Source organism: Astatotilapia calliptera, chromosome 4 (assembly GCF_900246225.1).
Source record: "Astatotilapia calliptera chromosome 4, fAstCal1.2, whole genome shotgun sequence".
Classification (NCBI taxonomy): domain Eukaryota; kingdom Metazoa; phylum Chordata; class Actinopteri; order Cichliformes; family Cichlidae; genus Astatotilapia; species Astatotilapia calliptera.
Genome location: NC_039305.1, coordinates 28,707,301 through 28,733,773, shown reverse-complemented (window position 1 = coordinate 28,733,773; position 26,473 = coordinate 28,707,301). Strand labels below are relative to the sequence as shown.

General features: G+C 40.4%; 3 protein-coding genes across 6 annotated transcripts; 1 reads left to right on the top strand and 2 right to left on the bottom strand.

Moving 5' to 3' along the window:
• The first annotated feature begins 1,071 nt into the window (after nucleotides 1-1,071).
• On the top strand, nucleotides 1,072-7,614 carry clpp (caseinolytic mitochondrial matrix peptidase proteolytic subunit). Of its 2 annotated transcripts, none has more exons than XM_026166025.1 (7): nucleotides 1,072-1,227; nucleotides 3,086-3,184; nucleotides 3,592-3,663; nucleotides 3,746-3,842; nucleotides 5,097-5,284; nucleotides 5,360-5,465; nucleotides 6,900-7,614. In XM_026166025.1, the coding sequence occupies exons 1-7, from the start codon at nucleotides 1,216-1,218 to the stop codon at nucleotides 7,136-7,138; spliced, it is 813 nt and encodes a 270-aa protein (XP_026021810.1). In that variant the 5' UTR covers nucleotides 1,072-1,215; the 3' UTR covers nucleotides 7,139-7,614. The 2 variants fall into 2 exon arrangements, with proteins under 2 accessions (XP_026021810.1, XP_026021809.1); XM_026166024.1 differs by having other exon boundaries at nucleotides 1,073-1,227; nucleotides 3,083-3,184.
• A 78-nt stretch (nucleotides 7,615-7,692) lies between these two features.
• On the bottom strand, nucleotides 7,693-17,197 carry aldh3b1 (aldehyde dehydrogenase 3 family, member B1). The gene is made up of 11 exons (XM_026165989.1): nucleotides 16,862-17,197; nucleotides 15,401-15,571; nucleotides 14,968-15,078; nucleotides 14,322-14,442; nucleotides 13,804-13,889; nucleotides 13,610-13,691; nucleotides 12,978-13,370; nucleotides 10,380-10,546; nucleotides 10,190-10,289; nucleotides 9,907-10,108; nucleotides 7,693-9,502 (listed from the first exon to the last, which is right to left on the bottom strand). The coding sequence occupies exons 2-10, from the start codon at nucleotides 15,560-15,562 to the stop codon at nucleotides 9,924-9,926; spliced, it is 1,407 nt and encodes a 468-aa protein (XP_026021774.1). The 5' UTR covers nucleotides 15,563-15,571; nucleotides 16,862-17,197; the 3' UTR covers nucleotides 7,693-9,502; nucleotides 9,907-9,923.
• Nucleotides 17,198-18,709: 1,512 nt separating this feature from the next.
• LOC113021373 (serine/threonine-protein phosphatase 4 catalytic subunit B) lies at nucleotides 18,710-25,863 on the bottom strand. 3 transcript variants are annotated; one of them, XM_026166017.1, is made up of 9 exons: nucleotides 25,563-25,863; nucleotides 24,758-25,038; nucleotides 23,377-23,428; nucleotides 23,238-23,288; nucleotides 21,445-21,546; nucleotides 21,159-21,332; nucleotides 20,909-21,035; nucleotides 20,599-20,788; nucleotides 18,710-19,716 (listed from the first exon to the last, which is right to left on the bottom strand). In XM_026166017.1, exons 2-9 carry the CDS (start codon nucleotides 24,865-24,867, stop codon nucleotides 19,587-19,589), a joined length of 936 nt encoding a protein of 311 aa, XP_026021802.1. In that variant the 5' UTR covers nucleotides 24,868-25,038; nucleotides 25,563-25,863; the 3' UTR covers nucleotides 18,710-19,586. The 3 variants fall into 3 exon arrangements, with proteins under 3 accessions (XP_026021802.1, XP_026021801.1, XP_026021803.1); XM_026166016.1 differs by having other exon boundaries at nucleotides 25,688-25,863; XM_026166018.1 differs by having other exon boundaries at nucleotides 25,727-25,863.
• Nucleotides 25,864-26,473: the final 610 nt, after the last annotated feature.

The following is a 26,473-nucleotide window of genomic DNA, read 5'->3' as shown; positions in this document are numbered from 1 at the left end:
CTGGCATCAGATTATGAGATAACATCCATTACCATTTGGAAAGCATATGATTAGCAACAGCCTAATTTTTAAACATGACAGTAATTTCAAACACATTCCCAGAGTAAACACAAAGTGCAGCACTCAGTCATGGACTGGCTCCTTCAGAACCTCGATATAAACATACTGAAGCAGTGTACGATCATCTTCATAGAGAACAAAACAAAAGCTTGACAACATTCAAAGAAAGGGCTTTGGAATATCTTTCAATGAGCCTGCAAAACTCCCAGAAAGTTGAGTCTGCTTATACACATGTAGTGTTTTTAGTGGGAGAAACATTTTGTCACTCATCTGAGTGACTTCTTCAGGTCATATTGACATTAGACTGCTTAAACAGAGAGCATGCATTGAAAAATAACTGAAAATCAGCATTTACTGACTTTCAAGCTCATTAGAATTGTGCAAACTCTGTTTTTGCCTTATATACTGTATTTCTATATAAACTGACACATTATCAATACATCACTGGACCTGAGGCTCGGATTCTAGAGTGGGTGTAGCAATGTTTTGAATGCATCCATCAGAGTTTGAGTGTATTTGTGTGGGAATATTAGATAAAAGTGCTTGTGTATAGATAAAAATACTGAATGAATGCGTGTGTCAAAGTACTAAAAGAGATTTGCAGTAGAACCCACTTTGAGTGCTAAAACTGAGTAGAAAGGTGCTGTGTAAGTACCAGTCCGTTTACCTCTATCCTATTATCCTAGCAAAATATGACTCAATACTTTTGTACAGTACTGTACAACAAAGCACAAATTATTCTAATTAATTAATCTAACTAAACTAATTTCAAACGAAGGCTCTTAAATACTCGGTGCCTGATTTTTCACTACTTTGCCTCTTCCTAATCCTCACCATTATTATTTAACACGTGCTTCCTCTTCATACTATATAGATTTGTAGCTGGACTAAGTGCCTCTGAATGGAACTCTTTTTTCTTTTAGGTGCTCACGAAGTTTGAGGAAACAGCGTTAGCCGGGTTAAACGCACCATTGCGTGGTTTGCCAACTGACAGACGAAGAAAGCCAGCACGATGAGGTTGGTCAGCAGGTGGCGGTATAGCACCTCCAAACCCGTTGGATAAGTGCCAATAAACCCAAAGGAAGAAGAAGTTGAAATTGGTTCCGGAGGAGCTCCGGGGTCACACAGGAAAGCTAAACCCTAAAATCCTTCAAAATGCTGTTACGAGTGAGTACTGAAAACCTTTCCAGTAAGCTTGACTGTCCGCAGACGACACATCACAAACTGGTTATATGTGTACTCGGCGGTTTGTGCTGTTATTCTGTCGTGTTGATGATGTTAGCTAACAGCTTGTGTGACATAAGTCTGATGGCACCACCTTTAACTTCCTAAGACTCGAACTCTTCCACGACATGCATTTTTAATTTCTCTTTGATATTTAGGCATATTGGGACTCGATGAATGTAAAAACAAAGAATTACCAGATTTTTTTTTTACCTTATTTTTAAGAAAAATGAGAGCCACATATGAGGATATTTGTTTAAAATTTCGATAGAACAGTAGCAGTATAATGTCCTCGTAAGTGGATATCAGGCCCTTGTAGAGCAAAATTGAGTATTTTGGTCTAAATAACCCAAAATGTGATGTCCACATATGTGGACGCCAGGTCCTAGGAGGTTAAAGCTGCCAGCTCTGTACGCTAACAGCACTGAGGATCACAGAGAGCCCGATCAGCAAACACAACGAGCTTAAAAGCAGTTTGTGGGGCTTTCTCCCCACGCGGTGCTTCTTTAGTTTTTTTTAGTTTGTATTATTGTTATTATTATTTGATTGTACAAAGAGTGTTCAAAATAGTCGTATGAAAAAAAAGTTTCAACTCATGATCAGAATTCTATGAGCAAATTCTCTCTGGATTATTTTTTAGTCCGAGGACAGCTGTGAACTTATGAACATGTTTGCTCCTTAAGCAATTTTAGTCTGTCACTTAAAAACAAACTAGTGCTGAAAACATCCCTTAGAGATGTTGGCCTTTATTCACATGATGCATATGGTCACACATAGTGTCATGCACTTGCTGCAGATTTGACAGCTGCACATTCATGATATGAATCTCTGTTACGTCCCAAAGTGCTCTGTTAGACTGAGATCTTGTGACTCATTTGAGTGCAGTGAATCCATCGTCGTGTTCACGAAACCAGTCTGAGATCATGCTGGAAGCAGCGATTAAGATGGGCAGATCATAAAAGGCTGTACATGGTTACTTCTGCCCTATAAATGATGCTTAGTTAGTATTAAAGGGGCCAAAATGTTCACTGAAAGTATCGTCCACACCATTATACCAGTTTGACCAGTTTATACAAAGCAGGATGGAGATATGCTTTTATGTTGTTTACACCATATTCAGACTCTACCATCTAAATGTCTCAGCAGAAATGAAGACCCAACAAACCGGGCAAAGTTTTTTCCCTGTCTCAGCTAGGACTGAGCCATGCTTGACACTAGGTGGCAACAGCAGTCTGTAAATGAGAGATGAGATGAGATAGCCTTTATTTGTCAGTTGCAGGTCTTTGGCCACAACCAAGATGACAGACCTTGCCGACCGTACATACAATACACAAACATCACATTGGGGAGACAGGTCAGGCTAGGTAGCGAGGAAAAAAACATCGAAATGTGTAACACAAAATGATAATACAGGAATGCACAGATATCAACACACCATAGCACAATAAACACAGACAAGCAACATGGGAAAGAGTTCCAGTGTGTACATCTGATCTGGGACCGCTGCAATCTTTCGACTGCGCCTCCAACTGACCCGATGGCCACATCAGAGGGGAGGTAAGCGTTGGAGGTGGCGTTGGATCCGGGGTAGGGAGGGTGATGCGTCGGTGAGTGCTTATCAGTATCAGTATATGTATGTGTGTGCGTGTCCATAGTTCAGCTGAGACAGTGTCCTTGGGAATGGGAAGGAACAAACTAAACACAGTCGTTATCAAATGTCTGGAAACTGCAGTTACTGAACTTTTGGGAGTGTTGTTGATCCTATATCTTGGGAGGATTTTTTTTGTCTGTCTTTCAGCAGGTGTTGCGTATCGGTTCTTTGACACTGACACACAGCAGATCCATCCACCACAGTTCCATATGCCGGACTCCACTCATACCCATAGTCGTGGAGCAGACGGTGAGTGTGATCATTTGAACGGCTGAAGCAGGACTTTCTGTGTTTAGTAGAAGTGTATATACAGTCAGTATAGAGGTGTATATACAATATAAATACATGATGGTTTCTTTTCTCCTGCAAACAAAAATGTTGCACAAAAAGAATTTAAACAGGTGTGAATCATGAAGATTTAGGATGAGAGAATTTTTGTTTGCTTGGCAAAGCAAAGACAGACATCTGTATAAGTGGCTTTATTCCTGCTAATATCGATGTAAAAACATGAATTTGTGTTGCGGCAGCATATTTGTGAACCTTCTGTATGAATTTGAGATACTGTGCTGTTCAGACCTGTAATCCACAGAGAACATCTTTGTCATTTGATTTAAAATCCTCTCCTTTTGTTTCGTTTTTTGTTTGTTTTGTTTCAGGGGAGAGGTGAACGAGCATATGACATCTACTCTCGCCTCCTGAGAGAGAGAATCATATGTGTAATGGGTCCTGTAAGTGTCTTCCTGAAGATTTTTGGAAACATGTTTTCAGAGTGATTTATATTCAAGCTCTTTCTCTTCCCCGTCTGCTCAGATCGATGACTCCATAGCCAGTCTGGTTATAGCCCAGCTGCTCTTCCTACAGTCAGAAAGCAACAACAAGCCCATCCACATGTACATCAACAGTCCTGGTATGACATAATCAAAACGAAGAGTTCCAATCTGAGTATTTTGCTGTGAGGTTTATTGATAAACTTTATGAAAAGAAGGATGAAGGAATGAGACATTTCACCGTCATGAAAATGAAACAGCAAAGAACTTGTTAGAGCACTACTTTTTCATTTCTGATCCACAGAGAAAGGCTGAGCTGCGTCAGTGTTACAGTAAACCACTGCTGACTGCGAGAGTACTCGCACTAACTATCAATATTTTCTCGTATATTTGTGTCATTGTGCTAAGGCTCACTCAGCACCTACAAGAATTTGTATTTTGATTACAATTCTTTTGCCAAAAAGTAGTGCAGTTAAAACCTTTAAAATTAACTATAATTTTTTATTGCTTATTCAAAATATTGATGTTTTTAATCGCAGTATTTATAAAGTAACACTTTCTTGATTTGTAGTAACAGAAGCAAAACCAGCTGCTTCACTGGGACTTTCACAGGCTGCTGTCATTTTGTTTGTGACTGAAGCCTGTCGGTGTTTGTGGCCATGCTTCAGCTTTGGTCATTGCATGTATGCTTATGGTACAGTTTGTATTAAGTGCTGTAACACTGTTTGTGGGTGTGATGGTTGCACTAGCGTTGCATTGAAGTTAAAGTGGACCTGCTATATTCATTGTCAGCTCCATGTTTTACTTTTGGACTCTGTTAGAGTAGCTTTGCACGATTCACAATACAAAGTAATCTTGATTTATCTTATACTGGGCTTTGGTGCAGCCAGTTTGTCCATCAACAGTCAAAGAAGCAGTTCTAGCCCCGCCCCTTTAAGCCACCTTTCTTCTGATTGGCTGCCAAATAAAAAGTTTGAACAGCAGATGGGCAGAGCTTCCTTTTAGCCCCTCTCTTTGACAGCATGCATTCACGGCAATGGAGCTCAAAGGGATTACTATACATAGGGTGGCCTGATTTTTTTATTTTTTTTATTTTATTTATTTGTCTTTTTTAACGTTATCCATTTTTAAAAATGAGCATAAATTGCTTTTATTGTGATGAAACTTGAGGAAAAGCACAATACGCCCACTTCAGTATATTCCAAATATGGACATATAAGAGCAGCAGCAGATGATCTTGTGTTGTTGGTATCACACAGTCCAAATACTTTGTGATCTGAATCTCACAGATGAAATTTTATGCCTGACATAATTAACGTCTCTGTTGAATGCAGTGTATTTAAGTAAATGAGTAAATTCATGCAAAGACCGCTCTCATTCTGTCTCTTTTTAAGGTGGTGTGGTGACAGCAGGACTGGCCATTTATGACACCATGCAGTACATTCTGAATCCCATCTCCACCTGGTGTGTTGGCCAAGCGGCAAGCATGGGCAGCTTGCTCCTGGCAGCAGGAACGACAGGCATGAGGCATTCACTGCCCAATGCCCGCATCATGGTTCACCAGCCTTCAGGAGGGGCCAGAGTAAGTTAGTCTCTCTGTGAGTACTGGTCAGTTGGTGTAAAGAAGGGAATAACATTCAGTGTGCTGTGTGTCCAGGGTCAGGCCACTGACATTGCTATCCAGGCTGAAGAGATCCTGAAGCTGAAAAGACAGATCAACAACATCTACGCCAAACACACGGGCCAGTTACTGGAGACCATTGGTATGTTTGTGCAGCTCATTACCACAACACAGTACAAACTTAAAAGTAGGACAAAAGCAGCACAATGATTTCCCCCCTTTGCATGTTTCCTGGTGACAAAAAACTTGGATTTCAGACAAAGAAGGCTAATCCAGGCCTGGAGTGCACGTCTCAAGTTCGTGGCAATGTGTGACATGCAAATAACCAACCGTATATTATATATGGACGAGGGTGGCCATAATGTTTTATTCTGAAGAGTGTAGGACTTGCAGGTGTGATGAACATTAATATTTGGAATTCACAGAGGTGTTAGACATCATCTCAAATAGGGATGGGTATTGATAAGATTTTCACGATTCCGATTCCATTTTCGATTATGTTTAACGATTCGATTCTTTATCGATTCTTTTTTAAAAAAGGAGAACACTAAAGTCGATTAGCTCAGAACTTTGTTTTATGTCTTCTCTTTGAACAAGATAGAAATTTAGGAGTAGCATGGCCTTACAAACCCAACAGTGAGATCTTAAGAGATCCAGCCTATGGCTCTTCAATGGGGTGTCAGAGGGTCCCCGGGGAAAAAAATGTAAAATAATAAAATAAATATTCTTCTGTAGCAATAACAAAGTATAACATAAATTATTCTGTAGCAATTACACAAGAATATCCAGTAATGTCCCTGCCTACAATTAAACACATTCACTTGCCGAAAATTGGGGACATCTGCTGTGGCAAATGGGTGCAAACCTTTGACCACAAACTTAGTCACTGCTAGGTGACATTTGTCTATCCTGGCCTGAAAGGAGACGCTACCGGCAGACTGCAGCGAGAACTGCCAGCATCTGAGCCAAACTCTGTCTCTCTCATCATGATCGCCTAAATGCACAGTAATGGCAGGTTTTGTGATAAGGCAGATCGCGCTAACATAATACGCACTGTTAGTTGATTATTTACCTGCCGCATTAACGGGAGAGGACGTGCAAACGTTACCGCTGCTGCTGGGTTGAGATTCACGAGTCCGGAGCGGAATTAAAAACACGACATTCATTTAAGGTCATCGCGTGTTTTGTGAGCAAATGCTTTTGCATATTCGTAGTGTTTCTTCCCTTAAATGAAATATCTACCTTGCAAGTATTGCAAGTTGCCCTGTTGTCATCCGTTCTCATAAAGTATAACCAAACTTTTGAGCGTTTGAGCCGCCATGTTTCCTGCCAGGTAAATGACGCTCCGCAACGTGGTGACGTCATTCGTGGCGACTGGAATCGATAAGGGAATCGTTTGCAAAAATGGCAAACAATTCCAAGGGATTGAAACAGTGGGAACCGGTTCTCAACAAGAACCGGTTTTCGATACCCATCCCTAATCTCAAAGAAACCGATTTTCATATGTATAAGGAGAGGAGGAAAGTTAGTTTAAAACATTTAAACTATAAAACGCTCATTTCTGTCCGACTTACAGAAAGTGTGATGGAAAGGGATCGCTACATGAGTCCCATGGAAGCACAGGACTTTGGCCTCATCGACCGGGTCCTGGTCCACCCACCACAGGCAGGGCAGGATGAGCCAGAGCTGGTGCAGAAAGAGCCGGCGGCAGCAGAAGCAGCAGCAGCAAGCCCCTCGCCCCAGCCAGAGTCCACAGATCCTGAGAAGGCCTCCCCTGGGACAAATCCACCCTCCTCATACAAACCAGAGCCATGAACGCACCACAGCAGAGCTGTCTGCTAGCTGCAAGATCATCTTCAGGAGTCAAGAGAGCAAGATCCAGCCTCCCCGTGTTTCTCCTCCACTCAGTAGTAGCTTACACATGAGCAGGACCCAAGCCAGCCTCATGTACAGTCATCACAGTAACGTCTTTTTATGATGGTGCTGTTTCCTTTTTTTTTTTTTTAAACGTAATTTCTGTGAAAGAAATCTTCAAAGAAGTGATATTAAAACGTAGTTGATTTTTATAATTTATACCACAGGAAGGAAAGCAGTGTTTCATCTGGGTGGGCTTTGGTCCTTTCTCTATGGTGGCTGAGCTGTACTGTACATGAGCTTGTTTAGGGGGAAAGCTTAAGAGTACAGAGCCATCTGTTTCTCTCTCCTGGCTGATGTCCACTCGAGACCGGAGAGAACCTGATTTGATGACCTGATGCTTAATATTTGTAATAAATATGATCAGTTAAACATGACTCACAAAATGTGCTACTTCTTGATCCAGTAGTGTACTGTTAAGTTTTCAGCTGGAGGTTAAAGGCTGTGTTTGAAACTGTATTTTTATTTTTTATTAATTTTGTCACACCATGAAGCAAAGTTACATTATTCACATTACTTCACGAAAAACAGTGACAGAAACCATCTGGCTAAAACTGTACAGTTGTTAAAACGGCAACACTGTAACAAAATTACACATAACTATGCAGCACAGGAACAGGAAGACGGACACAGTTGACATTTAAGATGCGCGGCCATTTAACGCCACAGCATGTCGTCTATAACAACTGCAGATGTAAACTTACCACACAGTATCATCTTTTATTTCCATTAAGAAATTAGAGAAAAATTAATGTGTGCACAATAACACAACCAACCTCTAAATAAAAAAAAAATCTACATGAAATAATACAAGTTTTATCAGTTGATAGGTCAAAAAGGCAATTTTAGGAAGCATATGAAAATAAAGTGTAACAATTACTATTATAATTATGCTTAACATGTAACACCAAGTGTGTCATATTTGATAAATGAGCTTTTATGAGATGTCAGTGTACTTTTGGTTTCCCAACCAAAAAAGTAAATAAATAGGACAATGCATTTTTAAGCAATGAGTTGCACAAGTGTAGCAAAGATGAGACATTTCACCGTCATGAAAATGAAACCAGCATATGCTAACAAATGCTAATTAGTATTTGTTTTTAATGTCAGAAGATTGAATAAACAATAACAAAATATATAATTTCCTGGCAAATATAATATGGTTTCGACTTACAGGAGAAAGATACTCATGAGCATTATTGGTTTAAAGTTGCTAAAATTACTTGTATAGCTGCATTACTAACACAATAAGTTTGAAGTCGGCACCTTGTTAATCAAGCTAGCTAACGTTAGCTAAACGTTGCACCGCTAAACGTGATAGCTTCTGGCTACAAAAAGACCAACATGCTAACATTTTAGGCAGGCAATTATCAGGAGGCATCATTGTCTCAATCACTAGTTGTAAGTCTTACTGAAGATTATATTCACTTTAATAATGTTCCCTATTTGAAGAGTATTATTAGATATGCTCATTGTCAATGCAATGATATTAGTGTACAGTATTACAATTCTGATACATTTCTAACATATCGACACTCAGCAAACATCATTTTGAACAAAAATAAGTCACTTTTATAAAACATTCAGAAAAAGCTCTATCAAATAAACATAGCCAACACCGATTTGGTCACCGATTTCTCCCTTCATAATATAAAGATTATGAGAGAGAATTTTACTTTTCTTAAAAAGCTTTTTTCTTTTTTTTTTTTAAGGCTGTTCGACACAGTTTTTTAAAACATTAACCTGACATGTCAGATGTTATTCAAAACTGTTAGAAAGGCAGGAACTTTTCAAAAAGTACTTGGCACATGACTTCAAGAACCTCAGTCTGGTACAGTCTAACAGGCCAAGTTAAACCACAGGATTAATACAGAACAGTTTGTAGAGGTAGGACAACAAAGAGGGGAAAAAAGGCAACGGGAAGCATCTCTGATTACTCGCTTTTAAAGCTAGTAAGTCAGTAATGCAGTTAATATTTCAGCAGATAGTTTGTGCAGAAAATGAGCACTTTGGGAAAAGCTCTTTCAAAAGGAAATAATCATATGTTTATCATATGCATCATCACTCCTAAGACATGCCCGATACTGCCACAGGTATAATAATCCAGTGAGGTAAATAAAACATAGTCTTTGTTGGGTAACAAAATAAATTCAAAAGAGCTATTTCTTTTTCTGCTTCAACACTAAAATGATTTATTTGAATGCAACTTTATTCATTTTTTGAATGACACTTGACAACATGCAGCGCTCAGTCCAGATGGGGGATCTGTAAAAATAACAGAAATATTATGAGCATAACAGAGTCATGAACCTTAATAAGAAACTTGTCTATTTAGAGCCAATATTAACAAAAATGAGTTATTTAATAAAACAGCATAAAAGTAAGTAAGATGACATAATTTTTGTTATTTACATCCAACTACATCTTAGCAGACCGGTGGATGCAGAAAATATAATCGAGGCTCGAGCGACTCCTTCATGGATAAGTCAAACCACAATGAATTTTAATGTTATTCTAAATAACTAAGACACTCAAAGCAACTTCTTAAACATCTATACTGTTATTAAGTAAGATACGAATGCCTTAACATCTAAATAAACTTAATTACTAAGGCTTATTACAAAATCCTTAATGTGAACCGTTACTCATCATCTCTCGCTCTCACTCACACTCTTCTTGCCGGTCATCACATGATTGAGCAGCTCTTGGGTGAGGTGGTCCAGCGCAGCCAGCTCAACTTTTCATCACTATACGGTGGGTAGCGCAGGGCGTTAAGTTTTTCCAAAGCCCAACCACGCAGCATGACTGCTCGCTGGTGACTGAACGCCTCAAAGCCCCAGTGACCATGGTAGTGACCAAATCCACTGTTTCCTGGATGGCAGAGTGAACACTGGTTACGCATATGACTGCATCTCTTACATCTCTTTCTCAGCAGGCCAGCCTGACACATACCTACACCTCCAAAGGGCAGGCCTGGCAGGGCCATGTGCACAATTCCATCATTAGAGCAGAATCCTCCACTGCTTGAATTTTCCAGCACCTTCTTCACCACCTTAAAGAAATAATGACAATATTAGCTAAAAGACTAAATGTTATAAATGTTACAGCAGAAAGTGGAGGCTGCAGAGTTCTGTGTTCTTACAGAGGATTCATCTGAGAAAACATAGAAGGCCAGAGGCTTCTCTTTTGTTTTGGTTAATTTGATGCTTTCCTCCAGAGACTCAATCGTGAGGATCGGCAGGATGGGGCCAAAGATCTCCTCCTCCATTAGAGCATCATCTTCAGCTACATCCACCACTACCGTTGGAGCTATGGAAAGATGAGGACAAAATATTCTTTCATATATGCATTTTTTTCAGTCAAGGAAATTCAGACTCAAGCTACTTTATAGAAACGTGTGACAAAAAAAAGGATACAAGGAATGAGGTGAGATGACCTGTAAAAGATGCAGTCAAAAGAAGAATAACATAATGATCTCACTGACAAAAATAATGAAGTGTGTTACCCATGTGACCTGGTTTCTGTTAGTAACTTGGGTACAAAAATACACATGAATCCATTTGTTTGGTTTTTGTTTGCGCTTTTCCCCCTTTCACTCAGATTTTTCTAACATTTTTATATGTAGTTAATGTTTGAGTCTTTACTAAGCTAACGACAATGCAGTTTAAAAATAATCTTGTTTTATTGCCCAACTCTGATCTGATCTGCTGGTTGTCGTTTGTTCCATGTTACCAGCAGGAAAGTTGTAGAACGCCCTCTGGTGGACAAACAAAATCAATATGCATAACTTGGTTGAAGGGTGTTTCTCTTGTCTCTTCTTTACTTTTTACATTCTCATTTAATCACTCATCACACCAATGAATCTCCAAATAGCTAATGTCAGCCAATATATCAGCCCCATCAATACACTGGTCACACTCTAATATAAAGACTGCTTTAAGAAAAAGTGAGACTATTTAAACACTAGTATTCACTGTGCCATCCAAGTCATTTAATTCAGGTGTTCCAATCATTTCATGGCAAGGTGGATAAAATCAAGCAGTTTTACTGCATTTGTGAAAGAATGGGTCGCTCTCATGAGCTCAGGGAATTGCAGTGTGTTACCGTGATAGGATGCCACCTTTGCAACAAGTCCACTCATGAAATTTCCTCACTATTAAAAATATTCCACAGTCAGCTGTTGCATTATAACCAAGTTAGAGCGATTAGGATCGACAGTAAGTCGGCCACAAAGTGGTAGGCCATATAAAATAACAACTGAGGTGCATAGTGCACAGAGGTCACCACGTTTCTGCAGAGCCAACCGTTACAGAGCCCCAAACTTCATGTGGTGTTCACCACCCTGCCACTGGACTCTAACACAGTGGAGATTTGTTCTCTGGAGAGACCAATCACACTTCTCTGTCGCTAGAATGGTACTGGTCTGATTGCACTGTGCCAAGTGTAAAGTTTGGTGGAGGGGGAATTATGGTGTAGTGTTTTTCAGAAGTTGGATTCAGTCCCTTAGTTCTAGTGAAAGGAACTCTTAACGTTTCAGCAGAGCAAGATATTTTGAACAATTTCACACTCCCAATTTTGTGGGAACCGTTTTGGGATGGCCCCTTCCTGTTACAACATCACTAACAGTGCATAAAGCAATTTCCATAAAGATATGGATGAGTCAGTTTGGTGTCTAAGAACTGCCAGAGTCCTGACCTCAACCCAAAAGAACACCTTTGAGAAGAATTATGTAGAGCAGAGACTGCGAGTCAGGCCTTCTCATGCAACATCAGTCTCTGACCTCACAAATGTGCTTCTGAGAGAATAGTCAAAAATTCCCAGAAACACACTGCTAAACTTGTGGAAGTTAGATCTGAAAAGGTTAGGCTGATGTCATTTTCAACCATCCATCCATTCGCGGAAGGTATTTTCAGCCATATGGATTGAAATTGGGATGTCACTCAAGTTCATATGCATGTGAAAGCAGACAAGCAAATAATTCTGGCAATATAGTACAGGTCTCAAAGCTGAAAGGCAATTTCTTTTTCTTTTTTAAAAGCGGTGCAAGGCTAACTCTGGGCTGGGAGAGCAACTTTCCCTACATCAATGGTCAAGAAGACTGTTAATTTCCTCTTTTTGTTTTTCCTTGCAACATTAAGTAAAAGTGTGATCTAAACACAGATCAGCCACAACAATGAACAAAAACTAGGAAAAAGTAATGTTCTGTGGAGAAATCCTGGGTTCTGACATTGATGTTTATTTAGTTTGACTTGTACCACCTACCTAAACATTTTTGTAGACCCAACACACCTTGCCATGGTAATGGCACTCCCCAATGGCAGCAGTCTCCCCCAGTAGGACAATGTGTCCCATCACACCAGAGAAACTGTTCAAGACCGGTTCAACATGACAAAGAATTTAAGTGTTGACTTGGCCTCCTCACTTTCCAGATCCAAATCCAACTGTGCAACAATGGGAAAGACTGGAACAAGCCCGCTCCACAAGCCCTACCCTGCAACCGCCAGGACCCAAGGGACTGGCTACCAATGTCCCGATACCAGACAGAGATTACTTGTCCACGCCTCAACGGGTCAGAGCTGGTGGAAAGAGAGGACCTACACAATATTAGGCAGGTATTCTTAATGTTGTGGCCGACTGGTGTAACATTTTTTGCATTGTTTATTTAAAAGTAAATGTATACCAGCTAATATACGGTCTTATACCAAACACCAAATCCTCCTTAAAATACTTTTTAACCCACCTATGTACCTATCCTTCTCGTCGTGCTCTCCTCCCACAACGACCTTGCCCTTGGTCCTGTTGAGCAGTCCCATCAGACGAGTCCAGTGTTTAGGTGTTACAATGCGTGACATATCGGGGCTCTTCTGAATGTCACTGCCGTAGAAGTCCTCCAGGACCTGGCGCAACGCAGGCACAAGGGCATCACAAGTGGCTTTCGAGCACAGAACATAATCCGGTGCCACACAGCTCTGGCCAGCATTGAAAAACTTGGACCACACCAAGCGGTGAGCAGCAGCAGTGGCATTCACCCGACCATATATTAAGCAGGGGCACTTGCCTCCCAGCTCCAAGGTCACTGGGGTCAGGTGGACTGCAGCAGCCTGGAGGACAACGCGTGCCACAGCCTGAGAACCTAACAAAGACGGGTGAAGACTCAGTTCCCAGAACAGAAAAGGATAATCTACATTTCAGTCTTACTAAGCCAACCAGGGAAAAGAGGAGAGAATTGTGTGTCACTTTACTATTGACATGCTGTATTAGACAGTTCATAATTAACTCATAATCATCTAAACCTCTAAACAGTACAGTGAAGCTTTGGCTATGTAAAATTCCTGACATCTGATGCATACCTGTGTGCTCTGAGGTTTTTACCTGTGTAGAAAATGTGGTCAAATCGATTCTTCAGAAGGGCTTGGGTCTCCTTTGCTCCACCGCGAACAACTGCATAACAGTCCTGTCAACAGTCATATCGTCACTGTCACGTTCACTGTGCCCATCTCTATTCATAACAATTGTGAAAAACTCATTTGTCTGTTACTTCTGGTTGATATTATCAGTTATTTCACCTTAGACAGATATTTGGGGATGAGCTCCGTTATCAGATTGTCTGTGGCGGCGCTGACTTCGGAGGGCTTGATGACCACACAGTTTCCTAATCAAAGACATCAACAACAGGCAGCATGTAAAGGCACGTGAAGTCTATAAAATCATTCAAGGTGGACTCTAGGACTCGTTGCCATATTTGCAAATTCTGTCAGCTCACTTTAAAACTTTCGCTCTTACTTTTAGAAATATTACCAAGTTGAGTTCCACTGTGTCTATGAACTGTTAGTCATCCCTTTATTTCATCACATTTGAATTATTGAACTTCAAAACATCCCTAAGACGTCTGCAGATTGTTCAGCGCGCTCCTGTGAGGTATTCACATGTCACACCACCACGCCCCCCCCAGTTACATTTTTCCTGAGCTAGCATTAAATCTCTGAAGTCACCTCACTCAAGGTACCTGTGATTACATTATTGTCATCAATTTTAATGTTGCCTTCAGGATTTAGTTTTGCTAAAAGCGTGTTTGTGGAACTACCTGCAGCAATGGCTCCAATCAAGGGTACGATGAGAAGTTGCATGGGGTAGTTCCATGGTCCGATGATCAACACAACTCCTAAAGGTTCCCTCCGTACAAAACATTCATCAAGCTTTGTGGCCTGAACAACAGAAAACATTACAAAATAAATTATGCAGCAAGAAAAGGCTTTTCAAAATGCAGGACATGCATAGATATATGAAGATATTCTGGATTGCTGTCAGTAAATGCTAGACATATACATTTTATAAATTTAACATTAAAAACAGTCTGAAAACTATATGTGCCAATGAGGCACTGGCCATAAATTTCATCTTGCAAAAAATAGAAAGCGCAGCACACGTCGTATTTCAGTCTGTGCTCTTTGTTTAACAGTGATTTCCTAATAAATACGTTCAGAGTGGAGTTGCTACATTCATTCTCATCATTCTGCAGTGGTGAATTTCCTTTGGCACTGCCTGAAATCTCTCTGGGAGGTGCCAGGGATTTCTCTCTGCAGGAAAAAGACTGCGAGGACACAAGAGGTTCAACTTGTTTGACATGAGGAGTATTACTTGGGCCATGAAAACAGTTGTGTAACGTTTCCTTTTTTGTTTTATTTGGTCGCACACACACTATTAATAAGTCTTTTTTTTTTTAAACTTACCAAGTTTTTGCTCACATACTCCGGCTGCATCCAGCTTGTGAGGTTACTGAGGGCGCAATGGAGCTCGTTCATCACTATTTCAACCTCAGACAGGATAGCCTCAAATTTTGGCTATTGTGCAACGACAGCAACAACAGCAAGACAATTAGTGCTTATTTAAGAACAGCAGACAACAATGAATAATCTACTAATAAAACCATTGGATTTATAGATTAAATTCACTAAACTATTCTCACTTTAATGTTTTTTAAAGGAGATGTTAACCACTTCTGTACAGTTGTATTACGGGCTTTAAAACAAATTGTCATGATTGCAAAATCATCATGACAGCAAGACAAACAAAAGCCTGAGGCTTTAGTTGCGTAATTATGTGTTGGAGAATTACAGTCATGTGTTCATGCTTTGTGTGGAACACGTGAGCACAGTCCTGTACCTTTGTGAGGTCTTTGTGCAGCGCATTTACAATCTGCTCCTCGTTGTCTTTGATCATGGACATTAGGTTGGTCAGCTGTGTCCTGCGAAACTTCTCCGGTATTGTAACACGCGATTCAAACGCTGTGCGCAGCCTTTCCAAAACCTGACTCTGGCTCTCCATTTTTTCAAGCTTCACAAAAAGAAAAGAAAGAAAAGAAGGATTGTTTTCCCTAGAAGCTGTAACGGGCAAATACTTTGTGAAAGGTGGACATTAACTTCTCACATCTTCAACTCAGTGCACGTCGATTACTTATTCCTACTCAGAAATGTTAAACGTCATGAGAAACGTTACAAAAACTGTATTAGGTAAATGATGAATTATACCAAATGTATGTGTATAAAATCTGCATTTTAAAAAGCAAACCACTGCACAGCTCTTTACATACCGCTCCTGTCAGTCTTCTGATGGAATAGTTGGCAACGATATTTCAATTTGTGTAATTACTCTGACAGCGTTTGCATGGTCACTGTTGTGACAGCCTGTAATAACGGCAGATGACTCATTTGAAAAAGGGATTATGGAACCCGGTGAGTAACGTGAGCTGCACATTTCCTCATCCCAGTAAGTCTAGTTTGGAAAACGCTGAACAAGACCAGCGAGTCTGAGAAATTACTGCCACACACAGCTTTTAAATCCACTATTTATGGATTTCGCAACATTTCACAGGGGCAGTAGCGGTTTTTGATAGGGGCGACACAGGCGGTGGGGGGGGGGGGGGGGGGGCATCGTGGTGGGGGGCGCCATCAGGGGCATGGGGGAAAAAAATAAATAAAAAAAAATTGCTGGTACTCATGCTGCCCCGACATCATGCCAGCGCATATTGGGAACGGCATAGGCACCAATCAGTTTTCTATCGCCCATTTGCTGGGAGTAAGGGCGCCCTTCGTTTGCAAGGTGCGCCAGAGGGAGTGTTCGCCCAGGGCGCAAAAACAGCTAGGACCGCCACTGCACAGCGGATATATCAAATATTTGTGTGGCGAAATGACCGGAACACTGATTTTGCGGAATGGGGAAGAAATACTAACTGTGACATTTCCAACGGACATTCGCACGCTACTGTAGACAATGGCACGCGGACGTTAACTGATAAGTGCAGTCAAACAGCACAGAAACGACGAATTATCAAACAAATTGTTTTTAACATAATTATTACAGCCTGGCAGATTTCCCACGCGGGATTTGGATGCCTATAAGTGCATTCGTACGCTAGCTGTTTGTGGTTAGGGCGAAAAAAACTTTATCGTGGGAAGTAATTCCCGGGAGAGATGAACAATAGGTTCCAGTGTAACCATTTCTTTCAGTGTGGGAGTCAGGATTTTCTCACGATGGTTTAAACTGCTCTAACATTCATTTGCGTGAAGTAGCTAGCATTTTGCAAACAGCAGAAATAAAGCGAAGATACTGCTGTGTTTAGCCTACCTGCTACTGGGCTTATCGTCTGTCCAACTGGCAGACCTGCGAGCAGACACCGTGCCGACAAAATGCTGAAGACCGTTGACGTTTCCGGGCTTCACTCCTTTTTTCGGAAGTACAGACACCGGGTTTCTTTGGGAGGGGAAACACTTTTGGTCGAGCTAGAAAAACTAGCCTTAAAACTTGTCAAGCGGCAAAGGTGGCTGTTTTTAGTATACATTTCCGTGTGCGAAGCATTGACTGTAAGCGAGTTAAGTGTCGCAGTTATTTGGCTCAGCGGTCCCCGCGGCGGAGGGTTACATTTGACGTTTTTACGGGTACAGCAGTTATTCCTGTTTTAGCGTGAATAAGACAAACTCCCGTTTAAACCTTATTTACCAAAGCCAGCCTTATGTGCCCCAGGGACGGAAAAATAAAGCTGTCCACTTTTATACTTTCACACATTTTTCATTGTCTAAACCAGGGGTCTGCAACCTTTTACACACAAAGAGCCACTTGGACCCTGTTTCCACGCAAAAGAAAACACTGGGAGCCGCAAATACTTTTTGAAATCTAAAATGAAGATAACACTGTATATATTGGTTTTTTTTTTTTTTACCTTTATGCTTTGTGTGAACAACTAAAGGAAGTAAGCAAAGTTTATTTATTAAGCGCTTTTCACAGACAGGCAGTCACAAAGCGCTGTACACAAATATTAAAATAAACAATACAATCAATAGACATTATACACAATGTAAAAGATCAAATGTACATAATGTAAAGAATATAAAATATGTAGATCAACAAAAGGCTTGTTTGAACAGAAAAGTTTTTAACTGCTTTTTAAAATAATCCACAGAGCAACTAAGGTGTGTTGCTTATGAAATCCATGAAGTGCTACAGAGAAAATTACATTTTATTTATGTAATTAACACATTTTGAACTCTTAAAGAAATATAACAAAAGGAAAGACACCCAGCTGAACTAAAATAATCCATGTAGTAAACAAAAACTGTTGTGAGCCGCCACCCTTATATCGCCTTTGGGCTTTTGGAGCCTTGACCTGACTTTTAAAAAGTAATTGGAAAAAAAAGCACTATGCTGCTAAAAAAAACAGCACCCGCAATCACGCCTCTCTCTGCTCTCTCTGCTGTTGCGTTGTCGGGCTGTGAGCTGAAAAGCTACAGCCGGCTGTGTGCATACAGCAACCGCGTGTGAAAAGTGGTCAATAAAGAGATGCTGAAAAGCGTGTTCATGCAAACACTGTCAGGTCTGCCGTGATATGTTTACAATAAGACTTATGGTCCCGAACCTCTGCGCACAGCGTCTGCAAATCGGGGCTTTCATCTTTACGCAGGACTGTAAGCTTTCATCTGTGAGGCGTGAGCGGTGTTTGTTTTTAACATAGTTCACGGTGGAGAAGTTACTGACATAATGTGGATCCGAAGATCCATAACTGGCCTATCTGGGTTTGAAAGTCGATAAATGCACGGCGTTTCGGCGGGTATACCGGCTTCCGCGAGTGTGACGCTTATTTTGAGCGATGAAAAAATAATAGAATATAATTTTATCATATTTCAAAATCACAATAATCTTCCAATTTAGAACTACAAGTTTTAAAAAAGAACTAAACACAAATAAAATACACTTCAGCTAAATACTTCTAATTTCTTTTCCCAAACCACCCGGAGCCGCAGTATAAGGACTAAAGAGCCGCAGGTTTCCGTCCCCTGGTCTAAACAACAATGATGCTATTTTGACAATTAGTGTATTGTGACTAACATCTTAGACAAGAGGATTTTTTTTAGTCTGCTTTAAATAACAAACTGACAACTGTGGATTTGTAGCCATCTTTCATAAGGAGGTGCAACTGAATTGATATATCAGCATAGATACAAAACCTTTATTTTCACAATATCAAAATTGACACACCTACAGAGAAGTGTAGATTAAAAGAAATTAAGAGGGCAATGGTTAATACATGACTCGTGTTGGGAGTCGTTACATCTCTGGTGTTAAGATGTGAGGGTGTGGAGCTCTCGGGAAGCTCTTGTTAAAAGGAGCACATGTGGTGGGAGACAGTTAAACAGCAAATAAAGAGAAGAGAGGGCATTTTGTTTAATCCTGGCAGCAACAATTATACAAAAATCAAAAACAGAGACAACATATGCATTGAAGGAATTTCTAAAATGATAAAACTGAAGCTTCCTACGGCTGCATACTTTAGAAAAATCATGAAAAAGGAGAAGGAAAAAAAAAAGAAGAAGAAAAAAACAGCACTCCTTCCAAATACATCTAAAACTAAATGACAGTGTCTGTCACAGGAGGGGGACAAAAAAACAAAAAAAACAAACACAAAAAAAACAACAACTACTACAATTGTAGTGAAAGTTGAGCCAGGAAAGGAGAAATTCATATCTACACAGAGTGAGGAAGATGAGAACAAATGGAAGGAGAGCAGAAAGAAATGGCCATCTTTATGTAGCTGAAGAGAAATGACAACAGTCATGGGCCCATTAACCACCTCGTCCTTACACCTTCCACAGTGACTGCTCTGTCAGGCTTGGGCAGTAGGGCAAAAAATCCAGCTCTTCAAGCTGAAGCTGTGCAGGAGCTTGGCAGGGTTTGGCAGGTTTTCTGTCTCACTGCTTTGAGTTCACACTGACAGAACGATCCAGCGGCAGGATGGAGGGCAGCTGATTTGAAACGGTACTGGAAATTTGGATGTGTCATGGCTGTCTGCTCAAAGACTTCACAGGAAATAGTCGGCTACTGGTTTCTTGGAGGGTATGCCTCTGGTCTCTTGTGGTGCTGCTTCAAATATGATGAACTCCCGCTGTAGATGCTCATCCAACTCCAAGATGGCTGCTACATTACCACATCTGTTAGGAGAGGAACAAACATTGGTTATACACAAAAAGAGCCTTGTGTATATTTAATTAGCACAGTTTCAAACATTTCTTTGGTATGAAACAACACCGAGATGGCCTTAACCATGCCTGATCACTGGAAACTTTTCCTTTTATTAGTCATGCAATGTATGTAATCCCATCTATTCTGATTGTCAGTGGCCTTTCGTGCCGCCTGTCAAGAATAGAATGAGTTATATCAACTTTATATAGACCATGTTTCATATTTTGATCGAGGAAAATTTCTTTCACTGTAATTATTTTTAGTGTTTTATCACCCAGCCATAGCACAACGGTATAAACTGCTCTATAGATAAAAGTTTCCTTACTACTATGCTTGTTAAAATGCATTCCCCAAAGTGAGTATTGTTTTGTATCTATGCCAATTGGGTCAAAGCAGCAGACTGACATGTATGAAGCATTATGGGGAATCAAAATGTTACACAACGGCTTTTAATGCTTATTTGTCACAGGGGTAACCATCTCATATTTCAACAGTAGTAAGGTAAACAGAACAAATAGTCTGTTTATAAAGTAATCCACCATGAATGGAGGCTTGACTGGCCAATTCAGCTGACGTCAGTTGATGCTAGAACAAACCCGAACATGGTTCAACTTGTTGTACAGCAAGCCTCTACACAGCAGCAGGTATGCCTTTCCAAACATTTGCAATCTTAACATTGGCCTGCATAAGCTGTAGATTTCAATTTATAGTGCTGGAATTTCACTGGTAATTGCTGTTAATACTAAGACAACATGATCCGCCTTTGGAATATTTCAGGGACCAAATCAGTATTTACATGACGAGGACATCTTTCCCCATTCAAGATATCTGAGATTAATGTAGCTATGTACCTGTAGCAGTAGTTGGGTGCTGACCACACTGTGAGCACCGTCTCATTGAAGTGCCACTTGTAGCCTTCCATAACTAGCTGATGAGCTCGACAGATCATGTGGATGTCGTTGGCGGCGTTGAACTGAGCCACTACGTCACTCCCAAATAAGTAGCCGGCACCTCTAGGACTCACCCCCCAGCCTGTGGTGTCTGAAAACAGAGAGAAACTGGTCACACAAACACATCCGTCATACAGTCCTTTAATTCTCCACTGCTGTTTCTTGTTAACGTCAATTTCAATTTTTAGATGTCCAAGTGAACTGTCTGTACCTTCAGGGTCTGACCACAGGAGGTCACACATTGGTCCATCATGGGGCACTTCCTGTTTTCTATCAATGGTCCGGATCTGATCCAGTGTCTGGATGGAGGGAGACAATCCCCCGTGCACACAGAAGATCTACAGACACAGAATTATATCAAAACAAATGAAACAGCTACGTTACACAGGGAGTTTTAAAAGCAGTAACATGTTCAGAAGAAAACGCTACATATGAAGTAAGTGCTGGATGACGTATCTAACCTTGCCATCGATAATAGCAGAGAGAGAAAGGTAGTCGAAAATCTCTGTGCAGTATCTCCAGACAGTGACTGAGCCATATTTGCGGAGGCACTCGTCATAGAAGCCGTAGACCTGGGTGATCTGCCGGGACTCGTGGTTTCCCCGGATCAAGGTAATCCGGTCTGGATAACGTACCTGGATCGTACAGCAGAGATAAAAGATGAAGAAAAGGGAGTTCTGACACCCCGTGGGAAAGTAAATGTAAAAACTGTGACTGGTGTAGCTCAGCAGTGGACAGACAAACTACCTTAAGAGCTAGCAACAGAAGAAAAGTCTCCACACTGTAGAAGCCTCTGTCCACAAAGTCACCCATGAACAGATAATTTGTCTCCGGGACATCTCCTCCCACCTGTCATGCAGAAAAATGAAAAAGAAGCCCTTTAAACAGATGCATACTGGTAATTTAATGTGCACAAGTCTCTACCTCCCCAACTCACAATAATGGGCTCCAAGACCTGCAATGCACCAAGATTGAACCATACCACTAGGGCTGCACGATTTTGCATAAAATGAGAATCACGATTTTTTGGCTTAGAATTGAGATCACGATTCTCTCACGATTTTCTTTTCCAGTATAAATATTTATCGCGCTTATTAAATGCACATCAACTTCGTAACAGTTGAGACTGAACATAAAAACAATAAATAAACATAAAAACAACAAATGTCTCACATTTTGTCGTTGCTGCAAAATGTTGTACTGCTTGAAATTCCATCTCCACCGTTGCTCGACGCTGCGTGTATAGAGCAGGCAGTGCAACAATAGAAAAATAGTTGCGGGACGGCACTGTGTAGCGTTTGTCTAGGGTGTTGATCATTTTCCTAAATCCCTCGTTTTGCACAGAGTTGATGGGAGCCATATCTTTGGTCAGGTGATAAGTGATAGCCTCCGTAATTTCTTTGTGCCTGCGGGAGTTCGACGGGTATAGGGAAGCGCTGTATAAGGTTCCCGTTATTGATGTTTGGGTGGTTGACCGGGACGGATTTTCTCCTGTCACTTTCTCGTCATCCCTGACGTGCTCTCCGTTGTTGTTTCCCTGCTAATTTTAGCATCACACGGCACAGCTTCTGTATCACGTGGTATAAGGCTCCGCCCTTGCCATTTGTTGAGCAGGAAGAGTGAGCGCTTGTTTTCATGCAGAGTACGTCCCGGATCAAAATGCGGTACAATCGTCGTCGTTTTTTTTTTTTGTTTTTTTTTTTTTTAATCGTTGTCATTTGGAAATGAGCTCGCACATAAGTATGAATCGAGATTGCGATTTTCTAACGATTAATCGTGCAGCCCTACATACCATATCTCAAAATATTACCTCACATGAGATTAGTAAAAGAAACTAGCATCAATTCACTATTTGGACGACATTTTGGTCCAATACTGACTCAAAGCTACACTGGGTATCGATACATTGGAGCAGCAGTGTACTGCTTGCACCCACTCTCGCTCTTCATTACGTCTGCTGTAAATCTTATTGAGAAGCCTCTACTGGAGCATTTACAGCAACATAACATGATGCCAAGTTTCTCGTCAGCTTCACTGTGTGAGTGTGTGAGGAGGTGTACTCACAGGAAGAGCCATAACAGGAGAAACTAGGATGTCCATAAGTAACAGCAGTATGAAATGAGACTCATGCATATTTTAGCTGAAAAATAAAAATGTACCCCCCCCCCCAATTTTACTAATACCTTTTCACTGGATTTATATTCTTAAATATATTTATTGATGAATTTAGGAGCGCAGTGTGAAAGCTGAGCGACACGTTGCCTTAAACATAAAGAACGATACCCAGATTTTCATCAGAATTAAGAATACGAATTATTCATTTAATACAGTTATGGAATCAGTACTCAGTATGGTCACACACTCAAACTCCAGGCAAGAGTATCAAATTTAAAAAGCTGCATTTATTTCTAATAACTAACCAAGTTTAGTAGTGCTGTGCAGGATTGTAACTCAGCAACAGCAGTATCATACTTAAACGATGAAATATAACCCAATCAGAAGCAAAAGAGATTTTAAAAACAAATAGAAAAAAAACTTACTCTAAAAAGTTCTTTCAAGTCATAGAACTGACCGTGTATATCTCCACAAACCTGTAAGAAATAACAGGAGAAACATTATTACCACATTTATCTGACATCCAGGCAAATTCGGAGACAACAGTGAGTAGATGTTACTTACCGTAACAGGAGAATCTACTCTCTGGACATTGCTTTCTTCAACCAAAATCTCTCTAAAGAAATAAAAATACATATGTGTATTTATTAATAAACAAATAACGCACAACAGCACAAGACTAACAGCAGACATAAAACAATCCTTGAGTTACAGACAAGCACCCCCTAGTGGCCACATCTACCGTTTCCTGTTGTGACTCCAGAAACACAGCTGACAGGTGATGTAACTGCAACTTGAAAAATATCCAAACTAAACAGATCGACCTTTTGAAGCCCAGTGACAGATCCGGGGGGGGGGCACCTTCACTCCTCCACCAACCACAATAATCATTTCAAATTAAGATCAGATTGCTTAAATTGTTTCTCCATCATCCTTATCTGAGTTACTTGATTATTTAATAATATCCAGGAGCAGCTGATTGGCTAACAAAGGTCAGTCAGGATAAGGCTCCATTTAATGAGTCTGTATGGCAGTTTGCATCCAGTAGACTTATCCCAGTTCTTCCTAGTTCACAATAGGCCTGTGATTGGTCTTGCGCCTTATCCTATAATGATCGTAGCATACCTTTGCGTATATTTTTTTTTTTCCTGGACTCCTCCAAGATCTTCAATCTTGATTAAATTTAGTCTATAAACAACCTAGTCCTAAAATTCAATTCAATTCTATTTGTATAGCAACAACACTGACCTCAAAGTGCTTTATACAGTAAAGATCCTGTCAGATCCCCAGAGAAAACAATCAAATGGGCCTCTATGAGCAAGCACTTGGCGACAGTGGGATTCGTAACATTTATATGGTGATTGATTAAAATATTAACTTTAAATAAAAAATATTATTTTGTTTACTGTGCATTTGTGTATAGAAACTGCATGATCAAGGTCTACCCAACATACCCAGTAGCATGTTTATATGCACAGTGCATAGACATTTAACAGTCACCAGAAGGTTTAAGTTTTAACAACTCGTAAACTATTCCTGTTATATATCGTTAATAGATAAATATATTTTCTTTAAAATTCTCAGGTGTAACTGGTCAGCGTCTGATGCAGGTCTGGCTAGTCTAGTTAATCAATTTTTGGCATCTGTAAAACTGTGCCAAATCAAACATGCGGAGCTCACCCATGTAGTGACCCCTTTGTCGAAACAGCCATTGGTCTGCATATAGTTAAGACAAAGAGGCTGCCCCATTACTTTTGAACATTACATATAAATATATTTAAGCTCTACTAAATATCACCCCTCTTAAAGTACGTTTAATTCGCAATCCTTCCCGTTCTTTAAGTATTCAGAAATAAGACAACAGCTAAACAGTTTTCTGCCTTGAATCGAGAGTGTATAATTGATTAAATAAAAGTGCTGTTGGTCCAAGCACACTGATGCTTACCTAGCTTTGGCACACAGTGCTTTGACTTCATTTTCCTTGATGAGCTCACAGCGTCTGAGCTGCTCTATCTGTCGGTCCAGGTCACTGATGTCCCCCATTGTCACACACATAGGGAGAGCTGCTCACACACCAGGCACACACTCCTCTTCTCGCACACTGGGCTCGCTTAAATATGTGGCTCCAAGAGCGAACAGCCCAAACAAAAACTTCCTCGAAAGCAGCCGGGGGGCTTCAGCTCTTAAACGTCAGGGTATTGCTACGACGATGCTCGGAGTGACGAACTGCAGACAAAAAACATAAATTAGGTTATTCAACCGAAGTAATTCCGAGCTAAACATCGCAATAACAACCTGGTAGGCGGATAATCCAGTTTAGGTAATGTCTGCTGTATGATAAATAAGACCCGGTCGTACATAGAAATCCCTAACTAAACGCCAATTTAACACACCACTGTGAAAGTCATACGACTAGTTTGTTCACACCTAACATAAAAGTAGTCTCCCACAGAAAACTGATGTTATTCGTTAGGGAATGTAAGGCCTCGGGGCGTAGCAGTAAGCTAATATTAGCACGCTAGCTTACATCACAGCTAACGACGTCAGCGAACAACTGATTCTTTGATAACTTAGCCAACCATTTTGTTTGGGAATTTGAACAGATGCTTCACAAAAATGTCTGACAGTCGATACCAACAAACTACAGATAATCTATGTGCCAGAAAAAAACAAAATAAAAGCAATGTGTTAAGCGTAGTTGAAATGTTGCATGTTAGCGGGCTAATCGATGCCGACCTGGGCTAACTTACTTGGTTTTCGGCGTCAACGCTGGTTACTGCTAATGTCGCCAGTAAACTAGCTAACGCGAATAACACTATTTAAAAACGGCTCAACTCGAATAACCAAAAACAGCGAGCAAACGAAAAGAACCAACGTTAATATATTTCAGTCCATGGAGCGTCGGCTCACTCACTGGCCCCTCTTCTTCCCCCGGTCTCGTCTTTGCCGGTTTACGCCTGCCGTGCTCGTGAACACTTGCAGGTCGGCTGTAACTTCCGGTATAGGAAGCGCACTACTCAGTCTACTCAACCCGACATTCACTGTAGTGGTAATTTACAGATCGCTTACTAGTCCATCCCAAATACTGAATATCATGAAAAGTTTATTTTTGTTTTCTTTTTTTAAGTGATTAATTTAAAAAAATAAACTCGATATTTATTGTATGAAAAGTATTTCAAAACCCTTTCTTACAATTTTGATCAAGTTTAAGGACACTGAATAAAGTCAGAAATACAGTATTTAATTTTGAGCCTCCCTATGGCCCCACAATAAGCAAGCAGGTTCAGGGTGGACTGAGCCGAGGTCAAAGGCAGGCCTCGGCTGTCCGATCCCCTCTTGCTGCTGTCTGAAACTGGAAAGGAGATATTCTAATATTTTGATTCAGGATTTCTGATTACCACCAGCTATAAACCATTATCATTAAAATCAAGAAAATATTGAACTACTGAAATATTTGACTTGTAACGAAGGTAGAATATACCCTTTTAATTTAATTATAAAGAATTAAAGTTTTTGTGTCATGTTCTGTGCTCCACTATGAAATGTAATGTAGTTCAAGTAGAAGTTTAACAAGAAAAATGTGTGTTATGGAACAGTAACCTATATTTATACATTTTAATTCATTTTGGCTTAGAAACATCACCTATAGCTTTGGGATACC